Source organism: Rhinichthys klamathensis, unplaced genomic scaffold (assembly GCF_029890125.1).
Source record: "Rhinichthys klamathensis goyatoka isolate OS25496 unplaced genomic scaffold, OSU_Roscu_1.1 h1tg000508l_1, whole genome shotgun sequence".
Taxonomy (NCBI): Eukaryota; Metazoa; Chordata; class Actinopteri; order Cypriniformes; family Leuciscidae; genus Rhinichthys; species Rhinichthys klamathensis.
The window spans coordinates 18958-37594 of record NW_026606989.1 but is presented as its reverse complement, the minus strand read 5'-3'; the positions used below and the strand labels follow the sequence as shown (position 1 = coordinate 37594).

The following is an 18637-nucleotide window of genomic DNA, read 5'->3' as shown; positions in this document are numbered from 1 at the left end:
AGTCCACCACACATTAAACTAAATGGGTTTGAAAATCCAACAAGCACAACTTTTTCTAATGATGTCCATACCATGTGTTATCTTCCCATTAGCAATTCATGAGTTCCCTGAGGACATCTTCACCAAAGAACAGCGGAAGAGAGGTGCCATACTACTACACGTGCTATGTGTGAGTGAGATGCATCTATCTATCTATCTATCTATCTATCTATCTATCTATCTATCTATCTATCTATCTATCTATCTATCTATCTAATCTTCTCTCTTCTTGTTGCAGGCCATCTATATGTTCTACGCACTTGCTCTTGTTTGCGACGACTATTTTGTCCCCTCCCTGGAGAAGATCTCAGAGGTGAGTCAAGCCCCCTGTCAGACATTTCAACTGGAAAAAGAATGACAACACGTTACTTTTGCCATTTCTCAGAAAACGAAGTGATGACAGCCTTGTTTCCCTGCTCCCATGGGTCAACACTGATGCTATGTCATGAACTCTGGGTTGAGTGTTAATTAATACATCAAGATTGGAAGGTGTGTTTCCTTTTGGGAAATTCCCTTTATTCATGTTCCTTTAGGAAATTACCTTTGTTCACAATTTGTCAGGATTTAATAATTTCTTTAAAAAAGCAGAGATTCATGCCACTGGGAATCCTTGTGAAAAAGAAGTAAACTTAGCATACTTTTAAAAAGAGTACAGAAACAATATACTTTAAAAGAATATACATAAGTCTGTCAACGTTATACATACAGACGGTTGGTCTGGGAACGCCCCATCACGTGATGTGAATTTAGCCCGTGGGGGAAAACATTGCCTTGGCGCTCATTGAAATACACGCGACAATCATGCCGAAGAGTTGTCGTGTCGTTTTCTGTACTGTCAATATAATTTTTTTTATATAAATTGAAGTTCTACATCCTTCCTAATAAACGCACAGAACCGTGTGAGCCTCCAGGGACTTGTAATTTTTGAGATTACTGTGTGAGTAGATCCCTGTGTGATATAGTAGTGATTATAAAACGGTTAGTTCCAATCCTTGATTCTGATTGGTCAATAGCTGTGCTTTATTCACGATAAAACACGGCTATGACCGCTTCACCCAACGGTTCTATGTATCACTACACAACACCCCTAGCAACCACTCTTAGCAACTTAAACAGATGTTTCATCTCATTGATATTGTTCATTTAAAGCTAGAGCAGAGCATTGTGAGAGATCGAGTAAGCGAGTGTACCTGCATTTACAGTAGACGTAGCATTTTCCTTCAGGTCAGTCCTATATTCATAATAAAAAAATGCGTTTGAATGTCCGCTGCATATTTTGTCCTTTTAACAGTCATGGGGTTTTCCGTGCATAACGTTAGTCATCTGTCAGTTGCGTCTGTCTTCTCCGTGATCACAAGTTCGAGTCCTTTCAAAAGCCTTCTCTACAGACTCACTCACTCACTCACTCATAAAGACAGTCTTTGCCGCCATCTATTGGCGAAATAATATATGTAACTTCTGTTGCTGTTCACGTTCCGGGACTATTTTTTCCAGCGGAAGGCAGGCTTTTAGTGATTTTACTTCATGAAAGTTGCATAGATACATATTTTTCGGCTTTAATATTTTTATTGTGTGGCAAACGTTTTATAAAAGCAATAAGGTACTCGAGGCAAGTGCTGTATCGTGAATAAGTAACGGCTGAAGGGGTTGCAGGCACTCCGCTTCGCGTCGTGCCTAACAACGCCCTCCAGCCGTTACTTATTCACGATACAGCACAGCCTCTCGTACCTTATTGCTTACGTGTTAAACTTGAATTAGGCAGTGGGCCAGATTTGTCTACTTCCTTTACGAAAAAGAACTATAGTAATCCTATAAGATTTTATGAAGTTATAGTTTGCAACATATGATTGAGTTATAGGCTAATGTTACCGGTAGCTACCGTGATGTCTTAAAGGGGCACTTGGCAACTATTTCAACTTAATAAAACCGTTTAGAAATCATTTGGATGGTTTAATAACCTAGAATGGTGATTTTCCCCGCTCCCCCCAGTGTTCCCAGGCGGAAAACCAACCTTGCAACATGGGGACTAACGTCCCGGTAAGTTGGAAATAGGAAGTCTCGCGAGAACGAGCGAGAAACACGAACTGCTTTATGGCAATTCTACATAATTCTATGATACTGTGTATGATGTATTACCCACCTCGGTAGACATAGCTCCACACGATAAAGTTGGCCGGCTCCGATAATAACATCTGCACATAAGCAGCGGTAGAAAGCGGGAGGAAGGTCCCGCAAATGAGTTTTTTTATGACAGTGTTGTGAAAATATACGCCGCACAGCTGTAGGGGGATCTCGATGAGAAAACATGCGACAACAAAAGTGAAAATCAACGAAGAAATGGCTAGAGTTGCCAAGTGCCCCTTTAATTACCTGGAGATTCAACCAGATAACAGAATATATCTGGAAACGATACCTCCGGCCATTTGGGTCATTGACCCAGTTTTTAATTAAACAAGGGCAATCATACCCTATTGCAGTTAATTTTGCAATGTATCGTTGCCGGTCGGCAGGTGTCAATGACTCGCAATAAGACATTTTTGTCATTCAAATACACACGATGTTCGCTGTGTTTTCCCCTACGCCGACTCCGCCCTCACCATGCCCCCAACTATGACTAGTTGCCGACTGTATGTATGTTCTGTTAGTTTCTGTTTTCATGGACTTTCTGTTTTTTTTTCATTTGTCACGTGTCCTTGTGCAGATTCCCGCCACTCATCTGTCTCCTTGGTTACCGTCATTATTAGTTCATATGTGTCAGCTGTGTTTAATTAACTGTCCTCATTTGTGTTTTAAGTTGTTCCCTCTCCTGCACTCCTGGTCTGGCCACAGTTATGTTATTCGTGTTTGCTATCTGTCTGCCTGCATAAGGGAATAGCATTATTAAAACTATTGTTGTTTGGAACCTTCTTCGTCTGTTCGCCTGCAAACACCCCGTGACATAGGGATGGGCAAATTAAGCCTCATGAAGCACTGAGGCTTTCCCCTGATTGTTCCGGGAAAAGATTCGAAGCATCAAGAGTTTCGAAAACAACACCATCTTGTGGCAGGTCAAATTTATAGCAGCCATAAACCCGAGTGCGCAGCGTCGTTGTTTTATCTATTAAGCGCAAATAAAAGCCTGACAATGCGAAATGTTCAGTTTTCTAATAATATAATTCACATAATAAAGTGTGGCAATACATTAAATGTAAAAATTATATTAATACTAATTATAAAAATACCAACAGGGTATGCTGCGGCACGTAGCTTCGTGAGAAATTGTGCTGCGAACTCGATACATGCTTTGAAGCTTCAGTGTCATAAGTAACATCACTACCGTGACAGATGACAGGACCAAAAATGGACTACACAGCGCAATTCACTGCTGTGGCTCATGAAAGACAGAACTTTTTAGTTTTCACCAAAAGATTTTGCCGTCTTGCACTCACCCAGTGTTGCCAACTATTTTCAAAGGAAAGTAGCTAAGGCCTTCCCTAAAAGTCGCTAAATGTCGCTAGATGACGTCATACGTCAATTAGCATATTAATGACGTCATCGCGTCGTACTTGCGTTCTGTCAGCCTAGTGCGTTTTCTCTCTAAATTATTGCTCTATTTAACATAATATAGCCGAATGTCAAATAAAGCTGTTTTCATTTCCTTTTTTTTTTGTCAGACAATAGAACGAGTAGCTATAATATAGTGAATGATTACATTTTTTATTGGCCTATGTGGAACATTATCTGAATTGAGAGAGTTAGGGAACCGGATGAACTAAGCTCTGTGATAGTGAGTGTTACAAGTAATAAGCACAAGAAAATAAATAAAAATTAAAATGGTCAAACTAAATTCTTTAAATATAACAAAAGAAAAGCAGATAAGTGATAAGTCCATGGAAAAACACTGCTCATTCGTCTGTCAGCGGCCGTGCGCTCCTCTCAGCCATTCACTGAACATGGGAGAAGCAGCAAGAGAGAGTGACGACAGGGAGAAAGCAAGACCTCGCGCTCGCAGGACAGTACTGGCAACATTTGGAGGTTACTGAGGTTTGTCCAAAAAGTCGCTAAAATTGGCGCTAGTCGCTTTTTTGAAAAAATGTCGCTAAAGGGGTCTGAAAAGTCGCTAAAAATAGCGACAAAGGCGCTAAGTTGGCAACACTGCACTCACCTGCCCTTACGACGACGAGACCCTGAAAGCCCCGTTCACACGTCGCTGCCAGTCGCTGGCGATGAGGTCGCTAGTGGGCGTTCCCACTACATATCAAATAAAACTGGAAAATTGCTAACCGCAAGGATCAATTTTTCATCCATCACTGCAGGCCCAGGGGCTGAGGAGAAGGATCACGTGCGCTCCACTCCTATTGGTTGTCGCTCGCGAAAATCGCTCTTCATTTGCATAAAGTTAAAAATTTATCAACTTTTTATCTAGTCGCCAACGGTCGCTGTCGCCGGAAGTCGCCCGCTCACCATTGAAATGAATGGTATCGCGTTGCTTGGTCGCGTGAACGGGGCTGAAGTCACTTTTTTCTGGATCTGGGCAAACTATCATCCCGTCGACCTCCCAACTAAACTGGAGAGAGGCCGTCATTAGGTGTTTGGAGAGCTTCGCATTTCGATCCAGAGAACAGCCAAGACCCAGAGCAGTAATTTCGTAATTACTTTTATAGGTCATGTATTTGAATATATTACACAAAGTTAATGATAAAGTTGCAATTAAGTACCTTTAAAATATAATGTAATATTAAAATGAATATTATCTGCAGGTGCAAATAATAGGTTTTTAAAAAATAGCCTATATACTTTTTGTAAATTGTACATTACAAGTGCACATCCAGTACAATATAGCACACTTCTTTTTAACAAGGGAAGGTTGGTTGATGTACATGGCATTTGGTGTGGTATCCATGAGTGCAGATAAATATCTTGAAACATTGTGTAAGACACTGTACAAGGAATCGTCAAAGAGACAGTTTTATTATTTTCATATTATTGCTAGTACCCATGATTAATCTACTGTATATAATGCTTTTCACTAGAATCTGCAGCTGAGTGAAGATGTGGCTGGAGCTACTTTTATGGCTGCAGGAAGTTCTGCTCCCGAATTATTTACTTCCTTAATTGGTCAGTTTTCTTTTTCACTAATACCTCCACTTGATTGGTTATGATTGGTTAAGATGTGCACATACTACTTTTTATATATTACATTGCAAAAGTCCTGTCCTCAAAACTGTGATTTTTTTTTCACTTAAAAAAAAAAAAAAGGTACATCATAATTTACTCACCTTCATTACAAACCCATTGAACACAAAAGGAGACATTTTAAATATTCAAGTAGTTATTTTCCATACAATGAAAGCATATAATGTCAAATGCAGTATGGCAAGACTTTCAGTCAGCTTATATTGAAACTGTTCAATACTTTAAATACATCATAGACATTACATTATAGTATAACTTTCTTTTACAATATATATACGTGATTTCCTGTAAATCTGCTTTGAAACCATGTGTATTGTAAAAAGCAGCACACAAATAAATAATAATTGACTTGATGAAGCTACCAGGGACTGTCAAGCTCTACTAAGGACAGAAATTTAAGTCCTTGTTATTTACTGAAAATCTTGTTCAAATTAATATATAGTTAAATCTTTCAGTTTGTTACCTTCAGAAAAAAAGCTGAAACATTCTTCAAAAGTTAATCCTTTTGTGTTCTTTGGATGAAATGTATACAGGTTTGGAACAGCATCAAGGTATATTTATCATAGGTGCTCTTTATCAAACTAATTAAATGGCTAAACTGTGCATTTTTACCAAGTCCATTAAGTTCTTTTTTTATATATATATAATTTAAACCACATGGTAAAATGTGAAATTTCTTTAATGATCAATGTAATTCCTCTGCCACATATTGTTACCATTGTTCATGTGCTTGATGGCAGGTGTATTTATCACAGAGGGGGATGTCGGCGTAGGCACCATTGTAGGGTCGGCTGTCTTCAACATACTGGTCATCATTGGAGTGTGTGGCATCTTTGCCCGTCAGGTAGACATTATGATCTACCAATCTGACCTCATCATTCATTCCTCTCAGCTTTTGAGAAAATTTTAGCCGAAGCATAAAATTGTGTGAAGAAAGTACAAATGAACTTTGTGAGAAAAAGTCAGAATTGTGAAAAATTAACTTCAGAATTGAAAAACGTCAGAATTGTGAGCTGACACTTGGAATAAGAACACTTGAAATAAGAATATTACCACAGTTTCTCGTGTGTCCATTTGTGCCCTAGACGGTGGTCCTTACCTGGTGGCCTATGTTCAGAGACTCGTTGTACTACATCTTCTCAGTGTTGGCCTTGATTTTGGTGAGTATATGGGTACATATGGGAGAGGACAAAAGAGAAGAGAAATAGTATAAAGCAATTTATATTGTTTTAATAAGGGATGGTTTTGCAAATAGGTGTTCATGAGGGAACTGCAGGGGATTCATGAGTTGATGAAAAGCTAATGAGTTAATTCAACTGTAACATCGAAATAACCAAAATGGGCTGCAGAATTCATTGAAATAAAACTAAAATAGCAATATTTATATTATTAAATCGAGATTATCAAATCGAAGAAGTTCCCTTTTGAGTGGAACTCAATGCTGCGTAGTGACTTTGGCGCTATGGGAACACTTCTGCATGAGCCGGTGTCTGAAGACAGTGCATAGATTACGGGTTGAGCAGACGGGTGTTCCCCTTTCTTTCTCTCCTTCCTCCAACTATGTACAAACAATGATCTCATCATTCTTTTACATGAATCTACATGTTTCTTACATCGTTCTGCCAGTATCTAAAAAATAAAAGTTATATTGACAACACTTCTAGCCATCTTCCAGACTGTGTTGTAACTGGCTGATTATTGGCTGTGTTTAATAAGCTCTCTATGTTAGCACTTTTCTCTCTATTTTAAATGCTAAATAGGCATCAGGATCTGAGGTGTTTTAGATGTACGTTATATATATATATTAGTATATTGATGTGTCTCATTTTTTACAGCTGAGGCATATCTGCAGACCTCGAGTTCCTTCCTGGGGTCTTTCCGTAGTCCTGGAAGTCTTATTAGAAGCTCTGGTTGAGCCCTTGGAGTCAGACTCAGAGAAGTCTCTGAGATTGCATAAGATTGATTTCCATTACACGAGAGTAGATGTTAAAACTTCATGCTGATTTGTACTCGGCTTTCGCCAAGATAAGCAAAACTAAGACGTAGCTTTACAGTAAACTATGCTTCTCCATCCATTTACACTTCTTTCCATAAGGTGGTGTGACTCCCCTTCTGTCCGGCGTTAACGGCAGCAGTGTACTTGGCGCGTCAGCACACGCGACGGCTGCAACTACAGGACCAGCACGACAACCGTCTGGATAGAACCGAGTAGGGGACATCTCTAGGGTCTTCAAGTGGGCACCTTCCGTCCTCAGTGTTTCGTCGACTAGCCCACGACACCTCAAGAGGGCTCGACAGTGACTCTGGCGTCCCAGTGTCACCCCCCTCCGTCCCCCACTCAACTCAGTCCAGCTTACTGACCTCTACATCCCTCCTGCTGCTGAGACCTAACCACAATATCACAATCTCTCCGCGACCCAACCATACGCGCCAACCCGTTTGACTAAGGCTGTCGAGCCCCACTGGTGCGTTAATATGCAGTTTCAGTGGACAACGGTTCCGTATGGCATACCACCTACCGCAAAACACAATATCTGCCCAACCACCCGTCATTCACACAATATCCACAGGAACGTATACAAACAAACCAACAGACTCTTCAAGTTTTCAAGAATTCTACGAAACCGTAGCGTGGCGGCCTGTACACAGCCAGCTAGAATCTTTCCGTCTCAACCACAGCCAGTTGCTGCTCCTTTCTGCTGCTTCAGATAAGTTCTTTACTGTGCGACGCAACTCTTGGCCACTGAATCCGATGTCTCTGAGGAACCGGGTTGTAGAGTGTGCCACAAAACCTCGACAACCCACTTCCACTGGGTAAACCTGGACTCTCCATCCTCGCTGTTCTGCTTCCGTGGCCAGATGAGCATACCGCAGTTTCTTCCTCTCATATGCCTCGTCTACCGCATCCTCCCATGGCACTGTTAACTCTATCAGTTGAACAATGCGTGCTGATCCAGACCACAAAACAATATCTGGTCGTAGGTTAGTGGTGGCAATCTCAGGTGGAAAAATAAGCCGTTGGTCAAGATCAGCCAGCATCTTCCAGTCCCTAGCAGCTTCCAGTTGTCCTGGGCGAGAATTGGTGTTAACACCTTTTCTTGGTGGTTGCTCGCCTGGGCGGAGGAATATTGTCTTCTGCGTGTAATGTTTTGCTAGAACAGGTGGCAACTTATTGGTCATGTTACGCTTGCCTTCTAATGCTAAAGCCAAACATCGCAGTACTTGGTCATGGCGCCAAGTAAACCGACCTTGGCTAAGAGCCACCTTACATCCTGTCAAAATGTGCCTTAATGTGGCAGGTGATGAACACAAAGGACAAGAGGGATCCTCTCCTACCCAGAGGTTTAGGTTCTACGGTGATGGGAGAACATCATGTGTTGACCTAAGAAGGAAACTGATCCTACTCTCTTCCATTGACCAAAGGTCTTGCCAGCCCATCTTACGTTGTTCCACACTCTCCCATCTCATCCACTCTCCCTGCTTGGCCTGGGAAATGGCCTTTATACACCTCATCCTCTCCTCCTGCTGTCGCACCTCGTTGACTACCAGCTTCCTCCTTTGAGCTGGGCCTGCCTTGTGCCATTTAGGAGGAGCTAAACTGAGCCCAAAACCCCCTCTTCCATGCTGTACCTGTCCCACGATATCCCTAATTTGAAGGGCAGCCTTTGCCTCTACTACAGATTTCTTTGCTGACCACTTTCTACCAGTTTTTAACACAGGGGTTGCCTCCCTTACACATTTGTCGCGTGACTCTACTAAGGTCATTTCCAGTCTGACCTTGGCACACTTGAACTCCTCGGTTAAAGCAGAGACTGGCAGCTGCAATATTCCTTTACTATAAAGTCCTACTCTGCTGAGGCAGCGTGGAACTCCCAACCATTTCCTGATGTGGACACACACACAATCGTGGACACACTCTAGATTTACTTATCAGTAAGGGTTTAAACATCTCATCGATTGTTATTAAGGATGTAGCACTGTCTGATCATTTCTGTATTTTCTTTGATATATTGATCTCTCCTGCCATTGAAACTAGATCTGTGTCTGTCAAGAAGAGATGCTTAAAGGAGAACACTAGTGTGCTATTTATGAAGGCCATATCTTTAAAACCAAGCATATCTGCTGACTCTGTTGATTTTCTCCTTGATTGTTTTAACTCAAAGGTTAAAGGTGTAATAGATTATATTGCTCCTGTGAAAGTCAGGAAGAGTGGTAGACAAAAAGCACCTTGGAGAAACTCAACAGCTGTGCAAAATATGAAAAGACAATGCAGAAGAGCAGAGCGCATGTGGCGGAAGACAAAACTTGTAGTCCATTATAACATCGACAAAGACAGCATCCATGCTTTTAATATAGGCAAAGCTAGACAGACTTTCTTCTCGAATATTATAAACAGCAACTTAAACAACACTCGCACTCTTTTTGCTACTGTAGAGAGACTGACAAACCCCCCAAGCCAGATTCACAGTGAAATGCTCTCAGATGGCAAGTGCAGTGAGTTTGCTTCTTTCTTCTCTGAGAAAATTAAGAATATCAGAAAGGTGATCAGCACATCATTGAGCCGCACTGGGGTCAGACAGATCAGACCACTACCTGAGAAAGTAGTTACTATGTCTGTTTTCGAAGAAATTGATGGCAAAATTTTGGAAGAAACCGTACAGCACCTTAAAACATCAACCTGCGCCCTTGACGCACTTCCCACATCTTTCTTCAAAAGTGTGTTAAACAGTTTAGAAGCAGATCTCCTAAAAGTGGTTAATGCCTCACTTCTTTCTGGTAGTTTTCCAAACTCCCTGAAAACTGCAGTTGTCAAGCCCCTCCTGAAAAAGAGCAATCTGGATAAGACTATCTTAAGCAACTATAGACCGATCTCAAATCTTCCTTTCATAGGCAAGATCATTGAAAAAGTTGTCTTCAATCAGCTGAACAAATTCTTAATCTTGAATGAATACTTTGACAATTTTCAATCTGGTTTCCGATCGCATCACAGCACAGAGACAGCTCTCATAAAGATAATAAACGATATTCGCTTAAATACTGATACAGGCAAATTATCAGTACTGGTACTACTCGACCTCAGTGCTGCATTTGACACTGTCGATCACAACATACTTCTTGACAGGCTGGAAAACTGGGTGGGGCTCTCTAGGATAGTCCTAAAATGGTTCAGGTCATACTTAGAAGGGAGAGGTTATTATGTGAGTATAGGAGACCATAAGTCTGAGTGGACACCCATGACATGCGGAGTCCCTCAAGGCTCAATTCTTGCGCCACTCCTGTTCAACCTATATATGCTCCCAATGAGCCAAATAATGAGAAAGAACCGAATCTCTTACCACAGCTATGCAGACGACACACAGCTCTACTTAGCCCTATCGCCTAACGATTACAGCCCCATTGACTCCCTGTGCCAATGCATTGATGAAGTAAACGGTTGGATGTGCCAAAACTTTCTTCAGTTAAACAAAGACAAAACTGAAGTTATTGCGTTTGGAAACAAAGATGAAGTTCTCAAGGTGAATGCATACCTTGACGCTAGGGGTCTAACAACTAAAAATCAAGTAAGGAATCTTGGTGTGTCTCTAGAGTCAGATCTTAGTTTCAGTAGTCATGTCAAAGCAATAACTAAATCAGCATACTATCATCTGAAAAATATTGCAAGAATTAGATGCTTTGTTTCCAATCAAGACTTAGAGAAACTTGTGCATGCTTTTATCACCAGCAGGGTGGATTATTGTAATGGTCTCCTCACTGGCCTTCCTAAAAAGACCATAAGACAGTTGCAGCTCATACAGAACGCTGCTGCCAGGCTACGAGAACCAGAACCAGAAAATTTGAACATATCACACCAGTCCTCAGGTCTTTACACTGGCTCCCAGTTACATTTAGGATTGACTTTAAAGTATTATTACTGGTATATAAATCATTCAATGGGCTAGGACCTCAATATATCGCAGATATGCTCACTGAATATAAACCTAACAGATCACTCAGATCATTAGGATCACATCAGCTAGAAATACCAAGGGTTCACTCTAAGCAAGGAGAGTCTGCTTTTAGCTATTATGCCAGCCGCAGCTGGAACCAGCTTCCAGAGGAGGTCAGATGTGCTCCTACAGTAGTCACATTCAAATCCAGACTCAAAACACATCTGTTTAGCTATGCATTTACTGAATGAGCACTGTGCCACTGTTCGTCCGACTGTTTTTACTGTACTTTATTTTTTATTCTAAACTGTTTTAATTATTCTTATTTGTTTTGATTATTTTAATTTCTTCTATGTAAAGCACTTTGAATTACCATTGTGTATGAAATGTGCTATATAAATAAACTTGCCTTGCCTTGATGTATGAACTTATCAACGCTTCCAGCTTATTCCGCGTCGTCTTCCCTCTCTGGTTACATAGCCTAGAATAGGCAGGATGTAACACCAACAATTGAGGATATTTACAGTAGTAGATGCAGGGACAGGGTTGGCAGTATTATGAAGGACTCTTCCCACCCTGCCTATGTACTGTTTGCCCCGCTTCCCTCAGGAAGAAGGTTGCGCTCCATCCAGGCAAGAACAACTATAGGCTCAGGAACAGTTTGTTTTTTTCCAGAGGCTGTTCGACTGACAAATTATTGCTCTTCTACTCTGCGTGCAATAATATAGTGCATGTGTAATACAGTTTCGATGTTTTTTTGTTTTTTTTATAAATAACAGTATTATTTAGACATTTTATGTGCAATATACTATTTCATTTTAGTCCTAATTATCACTTTGAAGGAGTTACACCGCACTCACGATCTTCAAGGTGCCAGACACACAAGACTAAAGATCTCAATAAATAAACTGTCCGCACACTCAAATCCTTAAAGCAAATTTAATAGACCAAGCTTTCGGTCAAAAGACCATCCTCCTAATTATCACTAATTATTGCACTGTATTTATTCTTGCATTGTCTATTCAAGTTTTTTATTGCTATTATGCTATTTATTGACGAAGCTGCTTAGACATACTCCTAGACATACACTGTAAACACTTCATAATCTATCCAAAACAGGTCAACGAAATCTTGTCTAAACCTTCATATTACGTCTGTAACGTATTATATATCGTATTTATTTTATATTATGGAACATATAACTGTTCATTTGCAGTATAATACGATGCTTATACAAAGACATTTTATTTCAACATATTTCTGTCGATTTCACTTATCTCAGTTTAGCAATGTAGTTATAGCCAAACTATAGTCAATGTGTACATGTTCATGTAAAAATAGCATGTTTACTAATGTAGGTATGTGAAGTAAATGAAACCGTGCATCTGCGCCATTCATTCATACAGACATGCAACATGCAGGATTCATATTTAAACAGTCTTTTTGCAGTTTACAGACACTAGTCCATAGTGAAGAATAAAGAACTTACCCTTAACAATCCTCAGCTGGGTCCTTTGCTCCTCGAAATGAAACTGAAACCAGTAGAATAAAGTTGAGTTGAATAAACTTAAATGTTTATAAAGATATGTGTGCGCTGAGTTTTGTTTAATTTTAAAGATGTTCTCCTGAAAATAGTTCACGGCAGAAAGGACAGTGTTTTGTTTTGATTGTAAGTGAACACATACAAAAGTAGACCTTTTACAGTTTAATATAACCATAAATGACAGAGTATTTTAAGTCGATTTTGCTGCATGTGAAGAAAATCCAGCAAAACACGCTGATGCGGTTGTCGACCCCAGAGGGTTACACCGTTCTTTAGACCAAAGGGTTTGTGCATGTGCATACTTCACAGCCTTGTTGCTCATGTTTTTTTTTTTCAGTATGGCGTCGTGGGTATTAACGTTCCCATAGAGTTGAGTTCCACTCAAAAGGGAACATCTCAGGTTATGTTTGTAAACTCCATTCCCTGAGAAGGAATGAGACACTGCGTCGCTTTGGCATACTTCACGCAATGCCAGAAAACATCTCCCTTCAGACAATTAGAATCTGGTGACGTGAATTTCATGCGTCTATTTGTGGTCTTAGTGACACGCTGAAGCTATGTCACGTGACTATGCTGTTGGCCAATTGGGATTGGCGTTTTCCACACATGCTTCAGACACCGGCTCACTCAGAAGCTTTCCCATGGCATCAACGTCATGATGCAGCGTCTTGTGCATCTTGTGCATTGTGATTTCCATCATTTTACCAATATTTTGCCAAAATAAAAGCTTGAGGTTCTGTAATGTTAAAAGCTCGACGGTTTGAGCATTTGAAAGTAAGGTATTTAAGACATAAATATTTGTATAGCAACTTGTAGTGTTAGTTGGTTCTTGTAAAGAGCGAACCCGAATGTGTGAATACTCTTAAAAGGAACTGTTCCTAAAATATTTCTTCCAATCATAATGTTTCATATTAACAATTTATTCAATCATAAATTTGATATATATAATTTAAATCAAAATAAATCACTTCGTAAAAAATGATTCGATATTTTATGCGTTTACTTGTGACCATTAACCGACGTCAGAGAACCTTGAACTTGCGAATGTGTCGTTAAATTATTGAAATATTAACTTAAGATCTTAGGGAACACTTAAAGTAAATATTTTTCATCTTAGACTGAGGTTTGGCTGAAAAAAAGTTTGTGAACCCCTTAAAAGTATAAAGACTCAATAATGACGGTCAGCGCGTCTCTAGATTTACTTCTGTGGAGTTTTAATTAAAATTATACATGAAGAATTCATTATCAAATCACAGTCATTTTATCCCTTCATTTGTCCACCTTTCTCTAGGTTATCTATGATGAAAGAGTTGTATGGTAAGTCTTATAACTGTATGTTTCTTCTACACCCATGTCCACATGTTCAAGCAGAGTAGTCTCATTATTTAGAAGCATTAGAAAGTTAATATATTTATACTTATGAGATCTTTTTATATATTAGAGTTGTATTCGCTAACGATCTTTGTATCCATTGTTATAGGTGGGAATCCATGCTTCTGATCTCCATGTATGGAGTCTATATCCTTATCATGAAGTGAGTATAAATAATGCTGTTCTCCATCACATTGCCTTTAGAAAGCATTCAGAGTAGTATTTTATTCATGAAGTAATGTATCCCTCCACTTTTATCACCCTTTTTTGGAACATTTTAGAAGATATTTGAAGATTTTCTAAAACACCAAACCCATTAACATGCAATTAAGTTTCCGAAAGCATAACATTAATTTTGCATTCATACTTTAGAACTATATTCTTTCGAATGGTTATTTCTAAAATAAGTACTATTTAAAAGTACGCTAAAGCATATTCTTTTGCATATGGGATATCAGTGTATTAGACACATCAGAGATATTAGAGTAATTAAGTACTTTACAACATTAAAGAGAACATTGATCCACCTATAGTACTTTCAAAAAAAGCGAGACACTTGTCAAGTCTTATTATGTTTTATTAGTATAGCATTTTTAACAAACAATACTGTTTCAAAGCACTCTTACTGAAAATTGTGTCTGAAAACTCCTAGTCAGCAAGTCAAAGGCTAATGTGTAATGGAAAAACTCCCAAGATGGTTAGGTTTTAGATGAAGAAACCTTGGGAGGAATTAAGAAAGTGTAACATATAATCCTAGAATTAATACTGTAGTATTCGTTGTCTTTGTCTGGCTCTAAATCCCAAATGAAGTTATAAAATAATAGCCTAGACTGAAACGTATTTTACACAGACCTCCCTCTTGCTTCAATCATATTCCTTCTTAAGCATCTCTTCTCTTAATTGCTACGGGTTAAGAATTTCCAAGTTCAAGCTAATACATGACACCTCTTTCCTCCATATGAGAGAGAGGACCCTGTTTCATTTATTGTTTAGAGGAGCCTGGATGAGAGACAGTGTTGTACAGACAACACAGCTTCTAGAGAGATAAGGATATTCTAGATGATAACAGTCTTCATTAAATACCTTTTAAGGCCATTAGGGTAAGCTTGAGATAAACATCCCTGCTCTCTGTTTTATTGGAGGAGGGAAACTAAAGCATGTTTTGATGCAGAGGTGTTGATAATACAGGATCCCACATACTTATCTCATACAGATATAACAACCTATGTTGACAATATGAAGAGTATGTTGTGTTTTGGAGGCTGGTGTGCCTCAAGAGAAACAGCGACTGAAAAACCCTTTGAGAAACTATATTATATTATTTAACTGTGTAATATATGTAAATATCTGTGTAAATATCTGATGAAATTAAGTGAGATGAACAAGAACTAATAATTTTCACAAAAACATCAAAATAATGCTCTTAGACATTGTATACAGGTCCTTCTAAAAAAATTAGCATATTGTGATAAAGTTAATTATTTTCCATAATGTAATGATAAAAATTCAACTTTCATATATTTTAGATTCATTGCACACCAACTGAAATATTTCAGGTCTTTTATTGTTTTAATACTGATGATTTTGGCATACAGCTCATGAAAACCCAAAATTCCTGTCTCAAAAAAATTAGCATATTTCGTCCGACCAATAAAAGAAGTGTTTTTAATACAAAAAAAAGTCAACCTTCAAATAATTATGTTCAGTTATGCACTCAATAGTCAATACTTGGTCGGGAATCGTTTTGCAGAAATGACTGCTTCAATGCGGTGTGGCATGGAGGCAATCAGCCTGTGGCACTGCTGAGGTGTTATGGAGGCCCAGGATGCTTCGATAGCGGCCTTAAGCTCATCCAGAGTGTTGGGTCTTGCGTCTCTCAACTTTCTCTTCACAATATCCCACAGATTCTCTATGGGGTTCAGGTCAGGAGAGTTGGCAGGCCAATTGAGCACAGTAATACCATGGTCAGTAAACCATTTACCAGTGGTTTTGGCACTGTGAGCAGGTGCCAGGTCGTGCTGAAAAATTAAATCTTCATCTCCATAAAGCTTTTCAGCAGATGGAAGCATGAAGTGCTCCAAAATCTCCTGATAGCTAGCTGCATTGACCCTGCCCTTGATAAAACACAGTGCACCAACACCAGCAGCTGACATGGCACCCCAGACCATCACTGACTGTGGGTACTTGACACTGGACTTCAGGCATTTTGGCATTTCCTTCTCCCCAGTCTTCCTCCAGACTCTGGCACCTTGATTTCCAAATGACATGCAAAACTGAGCAACAGTCCAGTGCTGCTTCTCTGTAGCCCAGGTCAGGCGCTTCTGCCGCTGTTTCTGGTTCAAAAGTGGCTTGACCTGGGGAATGCGGCACCTGTAGCCCATTTCCTGCACACGCCTGTGCACGGTGGCTCTGGATGTTTCTACTCCAGACTCAGTCCACTGCTTCCGCAGGTCCCCCAAGGTCTGGAATCGGTCCTTCTCCACAATCTTCCTCAGGGTCCGGTCACCTCTTCTCGTTGTGCAGCGTTTTTTGCCACACTTTTTCCTTCCCACAGACTTCCCACTGAGGTCCCTTGATACAGCACTCTGGGAACAGCCTATTTGTTCAGAAATTTCTTTCTGTCTTAACCACTTGCTTGAGTGTGTCAATGATGGCCTTCTGGACAGCAGTCAGGTCGGCAGTCTTACCCATGATTGCGGTTTTGAGTAATGAAACAGGCTGGGAGTTTTTAAAAGCCTCAGGAATCTTTTGCAGGTGTTTAGAGTTAATTAGTTGATTCAGATGATTAGGTTAATAGCTTGTTTAGAGACCCTTTTCATGATATGCTAATTTTTTTAGACAGGAATTTTGGGTTTTCATGAGCTGTATGCCAAAATCATCAGTATTAAAACAATAAAATACCTGAAATATTTCAGTTGGTGTGCAATGAATCTAAAATATATGAAAGTTAAATTTTTATCATTACATTATGGAAAATAATGAACTTTATCACAATATGCTAATTTTTTGAGAAGGACCTGTATAATGTTTTTAGCACTGAATACTTACAAGAAATGTGTCTAACAGCTTTAGAGATAAAGCATAATTAAGAATTTCTAAATACATAAAGAACAATTACAGATAGTGCTGCTTAAAGGGGCACTTCACCTCTGGGAAGGTGTATTTAAAATGGGTCATTTATGTAGAAGAAATGTGAAATTATTTTTGAATTTTTTGAAAGCTTATTTTTGAGCTTTCTAGACTGAGAAAAGCCAGAAAATGTATTTTTGGCTTATGTGGATGAAAGACAACAACTCCCAGAATGCAATTGCTTCGCTGCCCTAGGAGGCCACGCCTTCCGGTAACAGAGCGCAGATGTTAAACAACAAGCCTAGGCTAGTGAGTCTCCGTGATGAGTGTGATGAGTCTGCCCAGGTTTTTCGAGATCGCCCATAATGTCCAGGATTCGGCTTTTGTGTTCTACAGTCGCCATTCATTATGTTTACTGTGGCGAGCAGGACGAGGCTAGGGCCGCGAGAGAACGGCGCGAGGCCGGTGGCGTGATTACTGATGAGCGACACCTGTGAGATGCACCGGCCTCGTATCTCACGGAGGAGCGGGAGATGGTCCTCACTGCAGAACATGAAATCCACGGGGAGGAGTCGGATCCAGATCCTACTCCTCCCACCTTACATATACCTAAACCTACCCATCTCCGCCCCCTGATCCCTAAACACACCCCTAATCCCTAAACCCACCCCTAATCCTACCCATCTCCACCCCTTGGATCTTGATCCGACTCCTCCTCGTGGATCTTATGTACTGCATTGAGGTGCTACTGCTTTAAGTAGACACCAGGTACTCAAAACTGTCTCACTAGAGGGTGCTAAAACCATACCAAGAGAATGAAGGCATATCAGGAGTGAGGATATACTGTATACTACCAGTCAAAAGTTTGGAATAAGAAAGAGTTTTTAAATGTTTTTTAAAAGAAGTCTCTTATGCTCACCAAAGCTGCATTTATTTGATCAAAATACAGTAAAAAATAATATTGTGAAATATTAGTACATTTCAAAATAACTGTTTTCTATTGTAATATACCGTATTTTAAAATGTAATTTATTCTTATGATGCAAAGCTGAATATTCAGCATCATTACTCCTGTCTTTAGTGTCACATGATTCTTCAGAAATCATTCTATTTGCTGTTATTATCAATGTTGAAAACAGTTTTACTGCTTTTTAGGATTCTTTGATTAATAGAATGTTCAAAAGAACAGCATATTTGAAATTGAAATCTTTTGTAACATTATAAATGTCTTTAAAAGTTATTTTAAATTACAATAATATTAAACTATTAGTTATTTGTGATCAAATAAATGCAGCCTTTTTGAGCATAAGTCTCCTTTCAAAAACATGAAAAAATCTTACCGACCCCATACTTTTGAACAATGGTGTATATTTATATAATAAAATTTAAATGAATAAAATATGACACCATTTGTTTTCTAGTCTGACAGAAACTCAAACTGTTGGTTTATTTAGCCTTAAAGGCGGCATGAAACGGAAGTTGCGATAACCTTTTCTTCCTTATTGTGACATAT

At 39.5% G+C, this 18637-nt stretch overlaps 1 protein-coding gene across 1 annotated transcript in view; it reads left to right on the top strand.

Annotated features, from left to right (window-relative positions):
- The window catches only part of LOC130072821 (sodium/potassium/calcium exchanger 3), an 88148-nt gene that overhangs the window by 57885 nt on the left and 11626 nt on the right, over positions 1-18637 (top strand). Inside the window, exons 4-10 of the mRNA XM_056238095.1 lie at positions 93-169; positions 278-352; positions 5052-5136; positions 5955-6058; positions 6300-6374; positions 13976-14001; positions 14165-14218. Of these exons, the coding sequence (XP_056094070.1) occupies positions 93-169; positions 278-352; positions 5052-5136; positions 5955-6058; positions 6300-6374; positions 13976-14001; positions 14165-14218 (496 nt within the window). The remainder of the gene's footprint in view (positions 1-92; positions 170-277; positions 353-5051; positions 5137-5954; positions 6059-6299; positions 6375-13975; positions 14002-14164; positions 14219-18637) is intronic.